Genomic DNA, 21,357 nt, shown 5'->3' with positions numbered 1-21,357 from the left:
CGGAATGGACCAAAAAGCTATAAAATAACGTAGCGAAATGAGCGACGCGTACTTATAGATTAGACTTGTTTTTCATTTTAATTGTTTTACACTAGTCATTTTAGGGACCGTTATAGTTTGCTGTTCGATGAGGACCAAAGCTCCGTGTTGAGGCCGTACTTTTGACCTCTAATTAAATTATATCATGTGACGTGATGGAGAGTTGTTTCATTGGCTCACATCCCACATCTTCTTATTTATATTAACCCGGGCAGTTTATATCATTTTCATTCAGATAAAACAAAAATATAAAAATTCAGTGAATCAAATGAATTTGTAGCATATTGTTACATTCAAAAGTATTTAATTTTGATTGATAGTATACACTATTTGTATTGCATTGGTCCACAAATAATGTACAGTGTCAAATATTACACAACGATGACCACTAAGATTATTTACTTTATAGAAACTCATTTCCTTGGATGGTAGTACACGCTTGTATTTTGTCCTTTAAAGTTAGTCTGTCTGTCTAATAATTCACAGTTTAAGGAGAATTCTTCGTCATTTGCAAATAGATATAAAAAAAAAGTGTAAAAATTTGCTTATGATTGAATCCATACAGAGCGTTCCGGAAAACACAAGTTGCTATATAAAATGCTTGTAAAATTCCGTTACATGTGGTACCCTCATATTTAAATACCTTCCTGTTTATTAAATAAGAAAGTGAAAAAACAGTTATTGAAATTCACCTGGGCCAGGGACTTGCCGGTACGTCTAAAAACCACCTAGGCCGCTTTGGTGCACATATGCTCTCGAACCTACACTAAGACATTGATGGAACACATATAGAGAACTTTCTAGACTAATGAAAAGTCCATGTGTTTAAAAGTTAATAGAAACAAATAAAATAGCAATTTTCTTATAATTACGAAGAGTTTTATTTTAAAAACACCATTTGCATAAGTTTTCACTTTATCTAGTACATAGTTGAGCAGAACAATTAGATATCAAGTCAACGACATGGGTATCTTTCAAGTTGGATGTAGAAATTGCATAACCTCCGATTTAATTTTTTTTACCACGGACGGAAAACATATCAATCTATTAGTTCAGTAATTTTCGTGTCTGCCTTTCCATTATGTTACTCAAGAAAAATTTCCAAAACATATATCAATGTGCTTTGAAATGTGTTATGAAGCTATATATTTTTTTAAAAACTTTTTATCATAAAGAACAATATGACTTTAACTCTTCAAGGTCAAACCTGTCGGTCCCTAGACCGGATAAAAGGGAAGGGTAGTCATAACAATCAAATATTGCCAAAGCGGAAATGTCCTATGTAAAAAGCGGAAATGTCCTTTTTTAAAAAGCGCAAATGTCCTATGATTTGAAGCGCAAGTGTCCAAAATAAAAAGCGCAAATGTCCTATGAAATAGCGTAAACGTCCCGTGCCGGTGTGGACTTGTCAGATAAAAATAGCCAACGCTTATAGTTAAGAATAAACAAGTCATGAAAAGAAATATTACTATACATTGTACGGACATTTTGACTAATTGACTAGCTTTGATACAGCGGCAGCAATAAAATCGAGTGTAGCAAAGATTAAAAAAAAAAGATTTTAATAATGCTAAAATTATATATTTTCAAATTAAAGGGCAAAGCGTACGCAATGTCGCCCGGAATCCGACACTGACTGACTAGCAAATTATGACAAATTAAAACAATTTAAACTAGGAATATTATGATACTTTGTAAACATAATGTATCTTAAATCAGTGTTTTAAAGTCATATCAGATAAAAAAAAAAAAAAAAGAAGAAAAAAACTGTTACAACGTATTTTAGAATCACGAAATAATTAAATTGGATTTAAATTAGATTTAGATTTAGATTAGATTTGTGATCATTGGAATTTATTAAGACTTTCTAAAATATCTTTTTTTTTTTATAGGAACTGTTTTTGATCGAAATTAATAAAGTTCATATGTAAAGCTCACACCGATTAATATATTAGCATATTCATAGAATTGATCTATACTCATGCAAATAACCCTTTCAATTTTGAATTCTTATAAGCTGATTTTAAAGCACATAATATAGGAGATATTGGATATACTTCAATTTGACGGCAACCGAACGACAAAAACACCACAGGTAAATCAAGACCGCATGTTTATTCTTCATCAAGAAACAGGGATGGTGTTCTCGAAAGTATCCTAAGATTCGTCCTAAGTCATAGATAAGACCAATTTTAGGATGGACTTAGGATCAATTTAGGACACTCTTAAGTTGTGTCTCGAAGCTATCTCAGACGTATCTTATGTTAGGACGTCATAAACATATCCTAAGTCGAAATTTTAAATCGTCAAATTTAATTTTTGATAAAACATTTAATAATGACTAAACCAATTAATAAAATTATTTAGGAATTTTATAATTACAATTAAAGAATTAAATCCATGATTTTAAATGCAATACTAAAATTATACCAAAAAGGATTGTAATTTAAACTGGAAAACAACTTGTTTTGAAATGAGAATTGAATTGGTAGTGTAATCGTAAAAACGAAGTTCAAAGTTTAAAATCATGCATTATTTCTTTATATACGAGTCAAAACCGATGGTGCGTTTCATTTCATGTTAATTTTCAAGTAAAAAAGTGAACAAAAAGCGAAATCAAAATTTTATTATGTTAGGACGAAGATAGGATGATCCTAAGACACCTAATTAGGTGTCCTAAAATTAGGACGAAAACTGCGATAAATTAAGAGAGCTTCGAGAACACGACTTAGGATAAATACCTGTCATAAGATGGACTTAGGACACGTCCTAGTCCTAAGATAGCTTCGAGAACACCACCCCAGGTGTCTACACGAAATGCCAAGGTCTAAATCGTCATGAATTTGTATAATACAATATTCAAAAAACAACAATATGAAAGTCTAAATAATATAAATATTCATTATTTACACATATTCTACATTTTCTATATCGTTAGAGACACGTATACAAAGCTCATTTTCCGTTCACATACGGTTTAACGGTTTTCCTTTTTTATTTATAACCTACAAACATTGCTCAGACTAGACAGCATGAAAGACTAAAACACTTTTATAAGTCAGTGTACACACGGTGTTTTTAACAAACCGATAATTTCGTCGCCCAGGGATGTGAATTTGACATTAAAAGTCCCTCAAAAGCTTTACAATACCCGGCCGTGTCATTTCCGTTTATTGTAGATGGAACGTGTGATATACATACACCAGACATACCAAAACTTGTGAATTTTACCTTTCTGGAGGACTTCAAATTAAAGAGGGGTGCATTGCATATGTGCTAATTTTGAAAAAATCCAATCTTTTATTTGCGCCAAAAAATAAAAACTTCAATAATATAAAACGTTATTCCAAAAGCAATACAGATTATAGGATACAGCAAGGATTTACTATACAAATCCTTGAGTTATTCAATTCTTCAATATTTCTGACAGATAATTTGTATGTAATTGGTTGCAACATATGACAATTTTCCAAAAAGCAAAGTTTTACACTTTTTCACGTCGCCAAGAAGAGTCTGTAGTTTAGCATCGGTATAATATGAATTTTGTCTCTTGCTCATATGCATGCACACATATGTTATTTGAAGTAATAAAATAGTTGAACAGGTCGAGAACACTACCTTTTAGGGATATGCACGAATTACCATACGTATGTCCGAGCATTTGTTATAATGTATTTACGTGTGACGTAATTTGTTTTGACCTTTTTTTTTTTTTTACCAATTCACTAAACAAGAAACAATGCATAATGGACTACAACATGTTTACAATCAAACAAAAACACGTGTTATTTACTGAAATACAACACATTTTTTCATGCTTTGCGGTATTATCAATATCGCTCAGATTTTCATTATTTTTGTATCTATATTTATAGCTTGTGATATGAAGTATTCTTTCAATTCTCAGATTAACGAAGAATAATTTCTATGCAAAGAACAGAGTATTGAATAACCCGATATAAAACCATTACTATATGATTGATGATGACACGGAGATTTAGGGTATTCGTCCGCAAGACAGCAACGAAACGACAGTTTTAACAGAAAGTCAATTACCTTTAAGACAAACTTACTAGTGCAAAGCTAACCGTCGGTGTTTTTTTTATGATGTAAAAATAATTTAAATCGATTATTTTTTTCTCTATAGGAAACAACAACGTATAATCATCAAGCGGGGCAATTTATAGCCGATTATACGTTATGTATTCTTCTCATGTTGAAGGCATTACGGTTGCCTATCATTACTTACATCCATGCACTTCATTTGAACTTGAGTTGAAAGTTGTCCCATTGGCAATCATACCACATCTCTTTATTTTGTATACATGAACATACATCTTTCTGAAAGATCGTTATTCCATTATAAGATATTTACTGTAGAATACTAAGTAATATTTTCATGTTCCCTATTTGACCGGCACAGAACATGCATGAAGCTATATCATCCATCATATTCCATCAAAACTGCCCAAGAAATTTCTAATTCTTTTCTGACAATGTTAACAAAATCTATAAGTATTGATTTAGACATATTTCAGTAGATTGGACTATTTTTAAACTGTTCACTTTTTTTCTGAAGGTTATGAAGCAAGCAGTTGTAGTTTCATTTTGTTTTCTTCTTTGTAGAGTTCGTTTTGTTTTTCGTTCTGATGGAGATATTGGATATTTTTAATAAAATTTAAAGGACTCGTACAATTGCCAACCCCAATAAAATCATAAAGATGTTAGCCATGTTAGGGACGTGAACTCTAATGTGTTTAGCGAAAATTGCAGCGTTGGGTCTAAATCTATTATATTTCTTTTATTTATTAGATATTTTTTCTTCTCATTTTGTTTGGTTTGGTTTAAATTGTTTACACTAGTAAATTGTGGTCCCTTTATAGCTTACTTTTCAGCGTTGAAATTATGACTGCTTACTTTAACAGATTGTGTCTTAGGTGGAAATATATTGCATTTGGCACTCATACATGTACCTCCTCTTTTTTTTTTCTTCTTCTTCATATATATGTCTGCTGTATAGTTCACCTACTTCTATTATACAAAACTGAAAACGGTCCGTACAGATCAAGTATCGATTTGCGTATTTGTAAAATGTCATGTCGTTGGTACACACAGTGGCGGATTTTAGGGGGTATGGGGGTTTTGCCCCCTTTTTTAAATAGGAACATAAGATTGGATCGTTTCCCTTTATCCTTGGTTGGGAACCCCTTTTAGAAAATGACTGGATTCGCCTCTGTACAGAGAACTAGTACGCATTGATTTCCGGGCGGTACAGACCAATACTGTCACTCTTTTTTGTAGATGGAATTATAACGTTAAATTTTGTTCATAAAGATTGGTGCACATACAATTGTGTATTAATAGATTTCCTAAAATAAAATCTGAATCCATATAGCATGTGGCATGACATAATTATGGTGAATTTGTGAAATCACAAATTTAAAAGCTTATTTGTTTTTTTATTATATTTTTAAATTTTCGATATATGACCGTGAATAGTGGAAAAAGTAACAAATTAAGAGAAAAAAAATACTGTAGCTGTAAAGGGACCTTCTATAAGAGCTGTAATAATAATCTAATTAAAATACAGATCTCTGATTTCATTATACTACATATAAACCTGCATTTTCGTCCTTCCTTCTTATTTAAGAATTGAATGCTTCTTTTTGTAAATTCATTGGGGTGTAAAAGCGTTGACCGAAGTACATTTTGTATGAAGCGCGGAAGCGCTTCATTCTAAAAATGTGCGCACGGTCAACGCTTTTACAACCCTATGAAGTTACAAAAAGAAGCTTTCAATACTTATAATTACATTTTTTAGCTATGATCAAGAAAACACGAATTTTATATTGTTTTTATTTAATTCACCTGTGCACTTTATTGTGGGACCACGTGTTATCATGAATGAAAAGTTTTATTGAGTGATGCAATTGCTTACGGAATAACACGCAATGCGCAGTTAGCCAATCAGAATAAAGTATTATAATGAAACATACATCTAATGTAATTATTCATATATATATAGTTTGAGTTCTGTAAACTACGTTTAAAACATAAGGAGTAACTGTTGTTGGTTTTATTGACGTCAAAATATAATAAAGCAAACAAACAAACAAAACAAAAACGAAACAAATGACATCCAGAGAGCAAATTGAATTTGTCGGCTTGCAGTTGAATTATAAGTATAAAGAACAGTTATATTATAACTATACCCCTCAAAAAGTTTTCTAGTTCCATGCCATAGTAGAGTGAAAATGGCTAACTTTCATTTGACCTTTAAAGAGGCAAGATTAGTTGACGCAGCTTTTGAAACATATGATAAACAATATATAGCAAAATAAACTTTTCATAAAAAAATAATTCAAACAGAAATCACAGCTTTTTAGTGTGGGTGTAAGGGAAACGAATGTAGCAACCTATTTGGGAAGTTATATAAAATACAAAACTATTAAACCGTTGGTTTTCCCGATGAATGGTTTAACACTAGCAATTTTGGGGCCCTTTATAGCTTGTTGTTCGGTGCGAGCCAAGGCTCCGTGTTGAAGGCTGTATATTAGCCAATAATGGTTCACTTTTATTAATTGTTATTTGAACGGATAGTTGTCTCATTGGCACTCACACCACATCTTCCTATATCTATATTCTATACACCGTAAGGGCGTTAGCCTGAATGTGTGCGTCTTTCTTACACCAAATTAATGCAGAACGACAAATAGAATTATTAAGGAAGGGGATTTCAATACTAACGGATTCCTGTTTAATACATTTAGGAGATCTTTCAGCAATTTGATAATATGCTATTGAAATGCAGGGTATCCAATTTATTCATCGACAACTTTGTGTAAAAAAAAGGTAAATTATTTTGCGAGAAAGCAAAGACACTTTTCCTTGCATACTTTAAACTTAAATAATTGAAAATTATTATAATTTATGGGTATTTTTTTAACATTTTACACCACAGCCAAATTTTGTATGGTGTGTAGAAATACCGCAAAGGACTTCTTAATGCACTGCAGGACTATACAAATCCTTGGTGCACTAAGAGCAAAGTTTTTGCTCTAAGGACATTAAAACGATGTTATGAGACCACAAACATGGATATGAGAAGATTTAAGTATATAACTCATAAATATAAAATTGGGTATCAATATATATCATAATTTTGAAGTTGACTTACTTTTTTTATCAGCGCGTGCCATGTGGCAGGCACGTGACCGAAGGCTTATTGCAAATCCCCAAACATCAATGTTCAATCAACCTTATCCAATAAACAATTGTCCTTTGATTGTTACTAATTGATAAGTTTATGATAGTTGTAGAATAAAGTTAATGGTTTAGCGTAGTTTATTTTCAACTTGATGAATGAATAATTTAAAAAATGATTTAGTGTTTATCAGAGTTTTTATTTTGTTTTAAGGGAAATTGTAAGATTACTTTTTTCTAAAGAAGCAAATTTTGATTTATTATAATTAGAGGAAAAAATTACTTCCGATATTTCATTTCCTTCTTAACAATACAGGTACATACTTTCATAAGACATTGAAAGACATTAAGATTGGAAAATGTGGCATCCGTGGGGATCTTAAAAACCCTATTACATCATTATTATATTGTGTGGGAACGGAACTGTACGGTTTCTACATTTTCGACATTCGAAAATATAACAAGTTGCAAGATGGAAAGTTTTCCAATGATAAACGCAAATGGTACTATATAACGTTCTAGAAGCTTTAGTAATCAAAACAATTTATATGTATATATGAACCAATCAAATAATAAAGGACGTATGCATACACAAGTTTTTCGTCGAATGGAGGAGCTTTTAATAAATCGATCAGAACTGTCACACAACAGCGATAAAAATGTCAATAAACCAGAAATTCCAAAAGTACCATTTCTGTTATATAGTCTTACCTGTCTACAAGTTAAAAAGCCATTGCATCAGTAGAGATTCACAAATAATATTTTTTCAATATCGGATAAATTAATTGACTGTACAATGGCTTGCGAGTTTACTGTACTATCACTTGGGCCTTTCCTGTACAATCGCTTGTCCAATTTATCAAAGCTCATTTTCAATAAAAAAATAAATAAGGAGAAGTGATATGATTTGCAATTAGACAACTATCCATTAAATTAATTGGATGTACACATGTAAGCTATATTAGGCGACCATACCTTATAGTTACACAATCTTTCAGACTCATATATATATATACTAGTATATATATATATATATATATAACTCGTCTAAACATCAACCCAACAATGTTAGATCTGTAAATTTGCTTTCGCAAATTTTTGGTTCTTCCCTCGCTGGGATTCGAACTCATGCTATTGTGATATCGTGACACCAAAATCGCCTGCACTGCAGCCGTCCCGCTAGACCACACGACCACCTGGGCTCTCAAAAAAAGAGCTTTCGCTGGCCGTGTGTTACCTTTCCTCGTCAGTTTTAATCTAGCGGCGTACTACAGTACATGATATATAAGGCATAAAGATGTTATTGTTACAGATCAGCTAAATTATCTATAGTAAAGGATCCTACAAATTAATGTAATATACAGTCACAGAAAATAATTATATTTATTAGTACGTCTGAGTCAGTGACAACTCTACAACAGATGTATCCATCGGATCGCCATCAATGATGGTGATACATGGCTGTGTACATAAGGTATATAATGTATATACAACTCGTCTAAACATCAACCCAAAAATGTTAGATCTGTAAATTTGCTTTCGCAAATTTTTGGTTCTTCCCTCGCTGGGATTCGAACCCATGCTATTGTGATATCGTGACACCAAATCGCCTGCACTGCAGCCGTCCCGCTAGACCACATAACCACCTGGGCTCTCAAAAAAAGAGCTTTCGCTGGCCGTGTGTTACCTTTCCTCGTCAGTTTTAATCTAGCGGCGTACTACAGTTCATGATATATAAGGCATAAAGATGTTATTGTTACAGATCAGCTAAACTATCTATAGTAAAGGATCCTACAAATTAATGTAATATACAGTCACAGAAAATAATTATATTTATTAGTACGTCTGAGTCAGTGACAACTCTAGAACAGATGTATCGATCGGATCGCCATCAATGATGGTGATACATGGCTGTGTACATAAGGTATATAATGTATATACAACTCGTCTAAACATCAACCCAAAAATGTTAGATCTGTAAATTTGCTTTCGCAAATTTTTGGTTCTTCCCTCGCTGGGATTCGAACCCATGCTATTGTGATATCGTGACACCAAATCGCCTGCACTGCAGCCGTCCCGCTAGACCGCACGACCACCTGGGCTCTCTAAAAAAGAGCTTTCGCTGGCCGTGTGTTACCTTTCCTCGTCAGTTTTAATCTAGCGGCGTACTACAGTACATGATATATAAGTAATAAAGATGTTATTGTTACAGATCAGTTTGAACAATGTCGTCAATAGTGTTAGAAAGAAGCTATAAAAAAATGATTTAGAACCTTATACATTTTGTACTACACTTACGGAGGTACATGTATGATACCATTACGGGTAAACGTATGATATAACTGTGAAATGGCCATTGTAATTGCCACGTTATTTTATGGATCGTTGATTTTATTACCTTTAGATTATTGACACGTGCCATCGAACTAAATCTTTATAGACCGAATATAAACGCATTTCTATATATACGTTACTTTTACGGTTTAGAGGAAGAAGACGAAGATTAATTATTTATAATAGTGCAATCTGAACAAACAAATAAATACATATTTATATTAAATAAGTTTTTTTATTCAAATGAAAGAAAGGATAAGCGCATTTACAAACAGATGTACTAAGACATATATACTCAATGCTGAACTTAAAATTAGGTTTTTTAATCTATATGAGGATCTGGAAGGGGTCCTTTATTTCTGTATTCTTTAATGTTTAGGCCGGGTTTTTTTCTTCTATTCTTTATACTTTATGTCTATTATTATCAATTCTTTATATTCAAGCACCTTATCATTCTCGATTCTTTATTTTTTTGTTCCATTTTCTCTTTTATTCATATTTATAGCCGATCATTCTCTATTCTGTAAAACCCCATCGACAACCATTTCTTTCCGATGGTATGTTATTCATAGTTTTAACACTCTCACTTTACGGCCTAAGAGCAGTTTCAGAAGCTTAGTTCAAACAGAGACACGGTTCCCCAATGCGGCCTAAAGAGGATAACGAAATTAACTATATAAATGATCTTACATATAAAATATTTGTATTTTGCGTTGATCGTTCCTGATGAATTAAATCCAGAAACGTGATTTGGACCGGTATGAAATTTATAAGATGTTGTTGTCACTCTTTTGTTAGTGTTACGTTTGAAATTTGCAATTCCTTTTTTTAAATAATAAGTAGATAAATAAATAAATTAACACCAGAAAATAAAAAATCATATCAAATCAAAAACAGTTATTGGCGAATAATTTATTTTCCCAATAAAACAAGCTAACAAAACTATATGTATATTTTATCAATTCTCTAATCCCTTAAAAAAAGACCAACAGAAATAAAAAGTCAACAAATGATTTTATGTTTAATAATTAAAAATAATATACGTTTTTTTATTCTAGCATTTATAATACAATGTATCATCCACATGAAGGGGCGTAACTGCTAATACCATTCTGACACACTAAACGGATCTTAACCCGATCTGAAAGTTTTGAAAGTTACTTTTTATGATTGGTCTAAATTTGTCCAAAACAGTCTTAACAGACTTGATTGAACGCTAGAGCCTTCCATCTTGATTAAATTGACATGACTTAATGGACTAAACACAACATATTTGAACAGTGTCTTAAAATCTGAAAAGTGTTAACGTTTTTCTCTAGCGGTAAATTAAGTCGATCAAGACTTGATCAGACCAAAATGACCGTTTCAGACTTTAATCTGGCTACTAGTGATGGATGCCAACTTTTAATTTTTCTAAAAATATGGTGTGTTTGATAAGGTCAAAAGCCTTACTGAAATCTAAAAAACGCAGTATCAAATATTTCTCCATTATCTGAATATTTTAACCATTAGTCAATAATTTTAGTCGATGCCACAGCTGGTGGACGTTTTATCCCCGAGGGTATCACTAGCCCAGTAGTCAGCACTTCGGTGTTGATATGAATATCAATTATATGGTCATTTTAATAAATTTCCTTTGACAATAGTTTATTTTTTTCGAAAAACTAAGGATTTTCTATCCCCGGAATAGATTACCTTAGCCGTATTTGGCACAACTTTTTGGAATTTCGGGTCATCAATGCTCTTCAACTTTGTTCTTGTTTGGTATTATAACTATAACTATGAGTCTTATGTAGACGAAACGTGCATCTGGTGTATTAAATTATTATCCTGGTACCTTTGATAACAAATTATCTTTCAAGAATTTATATACTGTGTACATACATGTCTGTCAAATGTTTTAGATATGGTATTTGTAATAAAAAACGGACGATAATTAGAGGGAACATCTATTTTACTTGCATGTTTTAATATTTGCAGAAAAAGATACGATGATTTACTATTGTTTATTAGAAAAGGTAGTGATGTTATATTATCTCTGCACTTGGCATTAAAAATTTGAGACCAATTACATCTAAACTTGCTGATTTATTAATAATAATGTGTTAAAGTTGTGTACATACCTCCCCATCTGAATTAAAGATTATCAAAACTGAAACCATAACGGAAACATTTAAAGACAAATAAACGAATCTTGGATGAAAAAAGTACTGAGACACGTCCAACATCAACGCAAATTCAAACTCGGTATAACAGTCATATTCAATAATAGGTCACGTTCGATACTTACAATGTAGCAAACTGACGACCTAGATGGTCAACCACTATATCTATAATACTAAAATTACGAGGTCCAATTTGTTAGCCGTCATCACGTAAAAACGATGAATCAAAGAATTCAACTTTATATACAACTAATATAGTACAAAGGTGTAGATTAAAAATTACACCACTCCAGGCCCTTTTGTTTTCCACGTAATTAATATCGCCAATAATTAGGAAGTTCCGGGTCGAGTCCGATATCGATACCAATAGTATAATCACCTGTTACCTATTACCTTATCTGTACGTTCCGCATCTGACAGGTGCACCACCAAACGATGTATTCAGGATTAATATGCTATATAAACGGGTCATAATCACAGGGTTGACACTACTAAATTGTCAAATTGTTACCTATTGTAGTATTTTAATCCGTAAGACTGTCTAAGATAATAATACGAATACTAAAAATCTGGACTAAAAATAAGTTTCATTTTGTTAGCGGGCATGACGTAAAACAGCGAAACAAAGAATTCAAGTTTATTTATAACTAATATAGGACAATGCTGTTGATTAAAAAATACTCCATTCCAGGACCTTTTGTTTTCCAAATATTTAATATTACCAATAATTGATAAGTTCTAGTTCGACGGGTTCAAACAGAAAGATTTGAAAGCAGAGAAAATTGTGTATCTTATAGTCGGCATGACTTTATCAGATGACAGTACTAATACTAAGATAAGGCTTGCGCATAGTTATATACTTTAATTCAGTCACGGACCCGCGATGTCACGGGTGTGTTCTAGTATATATATATCTCACACGTGGAAAAAATGTCATTATTAAGTTTATCGTATTAACCAATTCGTGATGGGATACATAAAATTCCGAAGTGTCATTTTTAATATTTCCTCCTCTGAACTCTGTCGGGGCGGTTTATTCGTAAGGTACGCACCCCGGTAGATATAGTCAGTATAATGTTAACATGCATTTGCATAACGTGTCAATGAAGATATGTAAACAAAATTCGGCGAGGCAGATAGTATGTTACTATAAGACATAATAGCCAAATCTTTGTAATTCGATAATTGTTTTAACCTCTCAAAATATATAATTGAAACTGTTTTTTAAAGCAGTTCACTGTACAAATTGCTTGACAACAAACTTATTTTGTGCACGGCTCTGAAGAGTATTTTGATGATTCATATTTTGCATTGACAAATTGTATCAAATAAATTTGCAAAAAGCTATATTACATGGTAAAACAACATAAATCATTTAACTTACAATTTTATATTTGGTATTTTGAAACTTTTGACTGTCTTGTCCAAGTTTGTAGGATTTCAATCGTAGTGTATATAACGGGGGCGAAACACTCTAGTAGTATAGGATTACACAGGTTATTGAAATGTAGACCAGGGCTATTAACTCAAAAACTGAAAAAAAAGTCCAAAGAAAAAATGTGTTTTATCCTCTAATACTAGAGTGGCCTGTCCCCGTTATACACACTACGATCAAAATCATACATTGTGGAATTATTATGCATTATTCGTGTTATTATAACAGTTAAACAACTAAAACAATATTAAAAGTAAGGAAAGACAGTTTTTCTTTAGCATTACATCTTCTATCATCAACTATTGCCATCTTGAAATATGGTCATTGTTGTGATTGTAGAGGTAGCCGACCACTTAAACACGTTATTTAAAAAAATGAATTAAGCGCTCGTAAAGAAAAAAGTGTGATTCCGCTTTAACAAAAACTGAAAGTCAAATTGTGTACAAAACATACATTTTAATGTTGCATATGTGTGCATTATTATGCCAGCAAAACAACTTGAACAATGTTAAAATTACAGGAATTACAGTTTTCCTTTCGAAATACAATTACAACTAGATTTGCTCTTGCAAGCAATAGCGGAGGAGGTCACCCTGTATTGGACATTGTCACTTTAGTAGCAATCATTTTGAGTGTAACAAAGTCAAATGGCACATACATTATACATGTCTTTGATCCCCCCTTTTTTCTCTTCTCGTAGATAAGGATTAATGTCTATATACAGTTTTGGACTCTTCTGGATCTTAAATTAATCACACGCCCGAGAAGAAAGGTCGCGTCACGTGAAGCGCAAGTATATTATCGTGGACGTCAATAGTCTTTCTATAGAGGACCTTGGAACAGACAACATGTGTATATATTGACTGAGAGGCATACTAACTGTTCATTTTGTTCTTCGTTAGCTCGCGTATCACACGATGCATGTATCTTGTCTTGTACAATTTAATTACACGCTCAGCGATTGATTTCAGATAATGTGTGTATACTAGCAGGTGTTCGATTAACGGATGTGTGATTTAATGCAAGTGCAGAAATGTCACTTATGTGTACTCTTCGTGTTTCTTTTTCTTTCAGTTGCGATTTTCTCTTCAATGCATGGTTTTTGTATAGAATAGAAGCACATTAAATTATATATTCGATTTCTTCTGACATATTCGAGAAGATGTTTTGCAGTACAGATTTGTATTTGATCGTATGCACATCCTTTTGATTACAGAATTTTGCCTCAAATTTGCGAGGTGTTTTATGTTGTTTTTTTTCTTGCTGTTTCCATGGAAACGGCGGCCAGTTTGAAAGTTCTTAAGATGGATGGCATGCTTTCGTATGATGAATTAGAACGTTTGATTCACTGTTAATATTCTAACATTAAATATGAAGTATCTGCTCGTATCGAACACTATCACTACAAACCATTAAAGTCTGAAATGGCCTATATCTGTACTCGACTGTACTGATTTTTACTCGACCAGTCTGAATTGGTCTGACTTTTACTTGACATTACTCGACCTCAGTCTGAACCATACTTGACTGTACTGAATCGTACTTGACCCTTATCTTTGCCGTTGAAAATAGTCTGAACTATTACTCGACCAGTCTGAAACAGTCTTAACCCATTCTCGACATGTACTCGACCTATTTTTCCATTTCTTAACTAAAGGTCTGAACAATACTCGACCAGTCTGAACCATACTAGACCAGTCTGAACCATACTAGACCAAAAAAACTCTACTTTTTTAACTGTTAAAATAAAAAAAATTTGACTGATATATATAACAACAGCCAACAAAATTTATAAAAAAATTTAACTTTATAAAAGAAATATATCTCTGATTATATTTAGGATAAAATATATATATATATATATATATATATTATATATAGCTTAATATATAAAAAAGGGATAAAATTAAATAAATAAATAAAATTGTTTTTCTGATTAGTGGTGAAATATAAAGTATAACCTCTGCTTGGGGGCAAACTCATAAATAAGATCACACCTGGCAAGAGGTATTAAATTCTAAATAACATTGATTCAAAATTGCAACATCCTGTTTAAATTAAATAACAAGGCCTTTCGAATATACATGTATGTACTAGATAAGTAATACACGAATTAAAGAAAATAGGGCTTTCTTTTTACCTGTAAAACACACATGTACTGAGGTAATAAAAACATATTAAAGTGCTTTATGTATGCCATGTTAATTTGACAAAAAAATACTTAAATTAATTGAAATATTTTTTTTACTGTTACTTTGGAATACATTTCCTTTTTTAAAAAGGTTATCAAGGATTGCTATGGAAATTCTATTATCATGATTATATTAAATTCTTGGTTTAATAAAACAAAACAATCAAGCTCTAATTTTTTTTAAAATTTATTAAGATGTTTTATATCATATTTTATATATATATCTTAATAAAAAACAATCACTGCATTATTACCTGAACTCAACTGACACCAAAAATCTATACTAGGCTTAAGTTAATGGTGAAAATAGTCCAGTTACCATAAAATACTTCCGAAATATTTATAAAATTTGAATACTATTGAAAATATTAGTCACAACTAATTTTTTTAGATTATTTGATCAGCTTGTTTTATTTATATTTTAAAAGTTGATATACATTATTATGTAAGCGTTGATTAATATTGAGTTGAAGTTATATTATGGTTGATTATTGTGAAATTTTAATTTCAATACTGTATTGAATACATTTTTAATTTCAAGTTGTTGTTCAAATTTCATTTTTATTAAAAGAACTCCTAAATTGATAAAATTCAGTTGATAGATACAAAGAATAGGTCTAAGTTGGTTAAGACTTGGTGGAGTATGGTTCAGACTAGGTCGAGTATGGTTCAGACTAGGTCGAGTATGGTTCAGACTAGGTCGAGTACGGTTCAGACTCGTATAAAATGGTTAAGTACTGGTCAAGTACACATTCAGACTATTAAGTATGGTTCAGACTACAGTCGAGTATTATCAAGTAAATCTCAGACGACTTCAGACTGGTCGAGTAAAAATCAGTACAGTCGAGTACAGATATAGGCCATTTCAGACTTTTAATGGTTTGTAGTGTATGGTACATGTACAACTTTTCTGCAGTGTTTGTTTTGGTTTTGTGTTAGATTTCGATGGAAATAGCAATAGTATGTCACCCCTTTGAAAATATTAGAATATAAACAGTGAATCAAAACTTTTCATTTTATTAACAAAACAATAAGTTTTGATAAAATGAGAAAAGAATCTGATTATATCATGAGTAGCAACAATCTTATTTTCTCTCCGTACATATGCGTCAAGGTATGTTTATTTTACCACTTAGGAAACAGCAAACTTATTCATAAATATGAATTATATTACAGCATCAATGTTTATTTTCATTATTTTACCCCTCTATGTTCTACGGTCACGTATTCGTCCAGGCCTTGAAGGCATAAAACTTTGCTCAGTGCTCGGAGCACAAAAATCATGCTCGAAACATGAAATCCAGCAATTTGAATGGTTCATTTTCGAGTCGGAGTACAAAAATCACGCTCGAAAGTTTTATGACCATGAGGCCTGTGGTTGTGAGACCAAAGACTTGACAATCGGTGTTTACTACTGCTTTTCCATGTAGAAAGAAGTTTAAGGGAAAATGCAAAGTCTAATTGTCCTGCGGTCAGCATAATTTTTCTCGGACCGATAATGCATCAATCCATCCTCATCATTAACTTCATATTTAAAGAACGCTATGTGAAAACAAGAATGTTTTAATACTTGAATAATGGTTGTGTCTTTATAATAAACAAGAACCTTACAATATCGCTATCAATTTAATAACGATTGTTATAGATTCTTAATTCACAATTTGAACACAGTGAATTTGCAGATGTCTTGAGGTTCCATATGCCTTTGAAATCGGTCACTTAACCGTAGTAATGCAAGCTTTGTTTTTGAATTGTAATTATACATATTTTATTTCCTTTCTTATGAGAAACTTGCATAAATGGAAAAAAAAACAAGTATGAAAAACCTATTCATGTGTTTTTATAATATCGATATGAAAAGTTATGTAATTGAAAATATATCATTTCACAGTTTAGTTAACCAGATGCTCGCTACATCTTTAAACTACTCAAAGTGGCTTGAAGAAAATAAAATAAAACAAAATTCAAAAGCAAAAGCAAAGACCTTTTATCGAAAATTTATAATTTTGGTGCTATATATGACTTAAACATTCTATCCATTGGATTTAACAACCCAAATGGTATACAGCATTACAAGTACGAAAGAGATGGCAACATAAAAAAGCTTTTGTTGTATCGTTTTCACTGAATGTTCAAACTATAAGTTTTCTTCAATTGAAATTCCTACATAAAACTTATTTATGGATTATAATAAGACTCTACGTACTTGTCTACGTACTAGTAAATGAACTAGCTTTACAATGCGTTGATAGTTGTACCAGAGTGCTGACTTACGCTGTCTTATTCCCGATTTAGAACATGTTAATTCGCATGGCGGATGACTTATTTATTAAAAGAAACGCTTGTTATGATGATGCGGCCGGACTCGTCGTCTCGACTGTTCATGCAACTCAGTACGTATCAGTTTGTTGACATAATTTATTTCCTCCTATTCGATTTGAATACCGGTAATATGAACTAAAGTCGACTAAATTTTAAATTTGAGCATTGTCATATAAATGGCGGATTCATGCGCAATTCCGGAAATACATACATCTAGGTCAAACAAAACGGTAGGCATTACAGAAAAAAATGATAGAAGAAAATTGATGGCCTGAAAAAAGAAAAAAAAACGAATAGACAAACAAGTCCACAATACACAATATTAATTAATGCATGTTATGGTAAATTATTAAGACTATATTGTTTTTTCTCCAGAAATGGCATCGGCGTTAAAAAAATATAGAAAACCTAATACGACAGAAAACAATATGGCAGGTAAATCAATTATGTATTCAAAATATTGCTATTAGATATACACTATATCATAGTAATCCTAAATGTGTTTTTATACGAATCGTTATTGTGCTTTCTCATAAAGGCATACTCAAATCAACTTTAAAAATATCTCAAAACAGTACATATCTTGATATTTTCCTAGACTCACAGATTGATTCCTTCAAATATAGAATACATGACATAAGTGACGATTTCTACTACCCATTTCTAAACAGAATCGCAACCTCTTCTATTTATTCTATAGTGTTGACTAATTCTTTGCGATCAAATATCTTCACATTATTCGGAATTCATAAACGGGGTTCTGGTCATTGCACCGAAGCTCCCCCAATAGATTATATTAATTAGAACGACTGAAATCAACACTACATAATTCTTATGGTCACCTTCACGAATAAGTAGAATGTTTCGATGAGTCTTATCTCAAAAGCGACATATCTTAACGGTCTTTGAAATTTAAATACCAGTATAGCAGTCTCAAATGCAATGATATTGATTGTGTTTTATTCCGATTTTGACAGTTTAATTTGATTGAGATGGGATTTGCATGACGTTTGATGCATGCATTCTTTATGACATAAACTTGTTCATTTGTCAATAAAACAAATTATTTTTGGAATAGTTGATTATATTATCTATCTTTGGTATTTCAAGCTATTAGCTCTCATCATACATTTTTCTTATGCTCTGATTGTGTTGCTACCAATTTTTGAGGATTGTTTAACATATTTCTTCATTTCTGCATTTATTGGCAATTCTATTCAGTGGTGACGGTAGTATATATGTTTTCCTTAAATCTATTTTATTTTGATATTTGACTGAACGATCAACTATTAATTTCGTTAGTTATTGCTAAAATAATTATGTTTTAATAACGTTTCATTATTTCTAGTTATAAAAGACAAGACAATACAACAATGGAAGATTAAATTAGAAAAATTTGTTGAGACTTCATTTTGCATGGAAGTTTTCAATGCGCTTTTCATCAACCAAATTGTGTTATTAATTGGTAGTTCTGGATCGGGAAAAACAGCAACAGCGTTTTATTTGGCACAAGTGATGGATGATCTGGGATATAATATACACATAGCAAGAAGCCCAATCGACATTAGAACAATGTCTTCTAATGAGAAAGAAATCTTCATATTTGACGATTTTCTTGGAAGGGTTTACCTAAATCGAACAAGTGCCGATTTATGGGAGCTATATGATACAGATACCAAATGCCTGTTAAAACAATACACAAAGGTAAAATTACTGTTAATTACCCGTCCTGAAATTGACTTCAAGAATGCTCTGAAGGATTACAGCTCGTTGCATATATCAGAACACACATTAAAACTTTCATTAGAAGAAAGAAGACGTATTGCCTTAAATTATATGCCGGAGTCAGATTCACAAAAAATTGACGATACTACTATTCTTATGCATCCATTTTTCCCGTTTATTTGCACACTTTACGAAGAGAAAAAGCATACAAATATTCTAGATTTTTTCTCAAATCCTTACAAAAGTGTATATGAAGAGCTACAAAAAATGTCACTAATAGACAAGCTCTCGATTTTAGCTTTAAAGTTTCTGGTGATTTACAATAATAGAGTGAACATAGAACATCCTAAACATTTTGATCGTATCTTGAATTCAATTTGTGAGGAATTTGAAGGCGAAATAGACTTTACACCAACAAGGACAACAATATTGTCTCAACTTGAAAAGATGGAAAATATCTATACCTCCAAAGTAAATGGCAGTTTTCAAGCGATCCATGAGAAAATGTTCGATATTATTTCTGCATATTTGGGACCAAAAATAGTACAAAGTATTTTAAAATATGGATCCATTAATTTCATTGCTGACAGAATGTTATTGGAATCATTAAATGATCGACAAGAACAGGTCATTCTTGTTCCTAGGGTTATCGAAAATTTGTACATAAAACGCATGTTGAGAGGCTCAAATGAAAGTGAATACTGGGAGAGTTTTGGCAATATTCAATCAAGCAATTCAATTTACAGACGTAAATTTCTTTACTTTTTGAAGTTAAACAAGCAAACAAAATTTCCACAGAAGGACGGACTTCATCCATTATACGTGTCGTCATTTCTAGGCTACACAGATTTTGTACAGTATTTGTTAAATCATCAAATAAGGCTGATCAATTATCCCGATTCAATTGGAAGAACCCCTTTGTATGCCGCAAGCAGAAACGGTTTCATAGATATAGTGCAAAGACTTATTTCAAACGGTGCAGATGTTAATTTTTGTGCTCAATACGAGTGGTCACCTCTAATAATTGCAACTTATAAAGGGCATTCAAAGATAGTGAAAATCCTTCTTCAAAGCGGTGCTTATGCAAATATGGCTAGAAAATTATCCCCCTTATATATCGCGTGTCAAAAAGGATTTCTAGATATAGTTCAATATTTACTTAAATACAACGCTTCAACGTCCTACAAAAATGAACTTGGATGGACAGCATTACATATTGCATGCCAAAACGGTCACACTAAAATTGTCAAAGAGCTTGTAAAAGCGGGCTGTAATATTAATGTTACTGAACACAAGCAATGGTCAGCATTACATGTTGCTTGTGCGAATGGTCATACGACAATAGTGAAAATACTACTACAATGCAAAAATATCATGATTGATCAAGAAGTGGAAAAGGGAGGAAAAGCAATTGACATAGCTAAACAATATAACCATACTGAAATAGTAAATATGCTGACATTTGTTTCATCGGCATTTAATCCGCAACCTTTAAACAGGAGAAGAATAATATTGTCACAGGATCATTCGACGGTGTCGTCTATAGAGTCAAATATGAGACGTATTCCTTCAAATGCATATAGGCATCAGAACGCAACACCACATGGTCATACGACTCCATATAATTTTAAGCTATACAGAGAACCTTTGAGTCGTAAATGAAGCTTGAAAAACAAGAAAATTAACTTGCGCATTGTATTAACAGACTGTATTCATGATATGCATGTAACATGTGTAATACGGTACAATTTAAACCTCCGCAACCAGGATGTGCACAAACTCTTGAAACCATATGTCACTACAATTGTAAAAATATAACTACCGTAATGCAATGATTTATCTCAGAAAATTTTCTTAGTCGATCAATAGCGTACTTTATTGATCGGTTAGATTTTTTTATGAAATTCAAGGAGATTCATTGTGGTTTTTAAGAGCACTCCAAT

The 21,357-nt window shown here is 32.0% G+C and overlaps 1 protein-coding gene across 1 annotated transcript in view; it reads left to right on the top strand.

Annotated features, from left to right (window-relative positions):
- The window catches only part of LOC139497672 (uncharacterized), a 55,536-nt gene extending 34,460 nt beyond the window's left edge, over positions 1–21,076 (top strand). Inside the window, exons 5-6 of the mRNA XM_071285905.1 lie at positions 18,065–18,124; positions 19,038–21,076. Of these exons, the coding sequence (XP_071142006.1) occupies positions 18,065–18,124; positions 19,038–21,076 (2,099 nt within the window). The remainder of the gene's footprint in view (positions 1–18,064; positions 18,125–19,037) is intronic.
- The last annotated feature ends 281 nt before the right edge of the window (positions 21,077–21,357 follow it).

The sequence above is a fragment of the Mytilus edulis genome, chromosome 12, assembly GCF_963676685.1.
Source record: "Mytilus edulis chromosome 12, xbMytEdul2.2, whole genome shotgun sequence".
In the NCBI taxonomy this organism is placed as follows: domain Eukaryota; kingdom Metazoa; phylum Mollusca; class Bivalvia; order Mytilida; family Mytilidae; genus Mytilus; species Mytilus edulis.
Note: the sequence above shows the minus strand (reverse complement) of the source record. Positions and strands in the feature narration are given on the sequence as shown.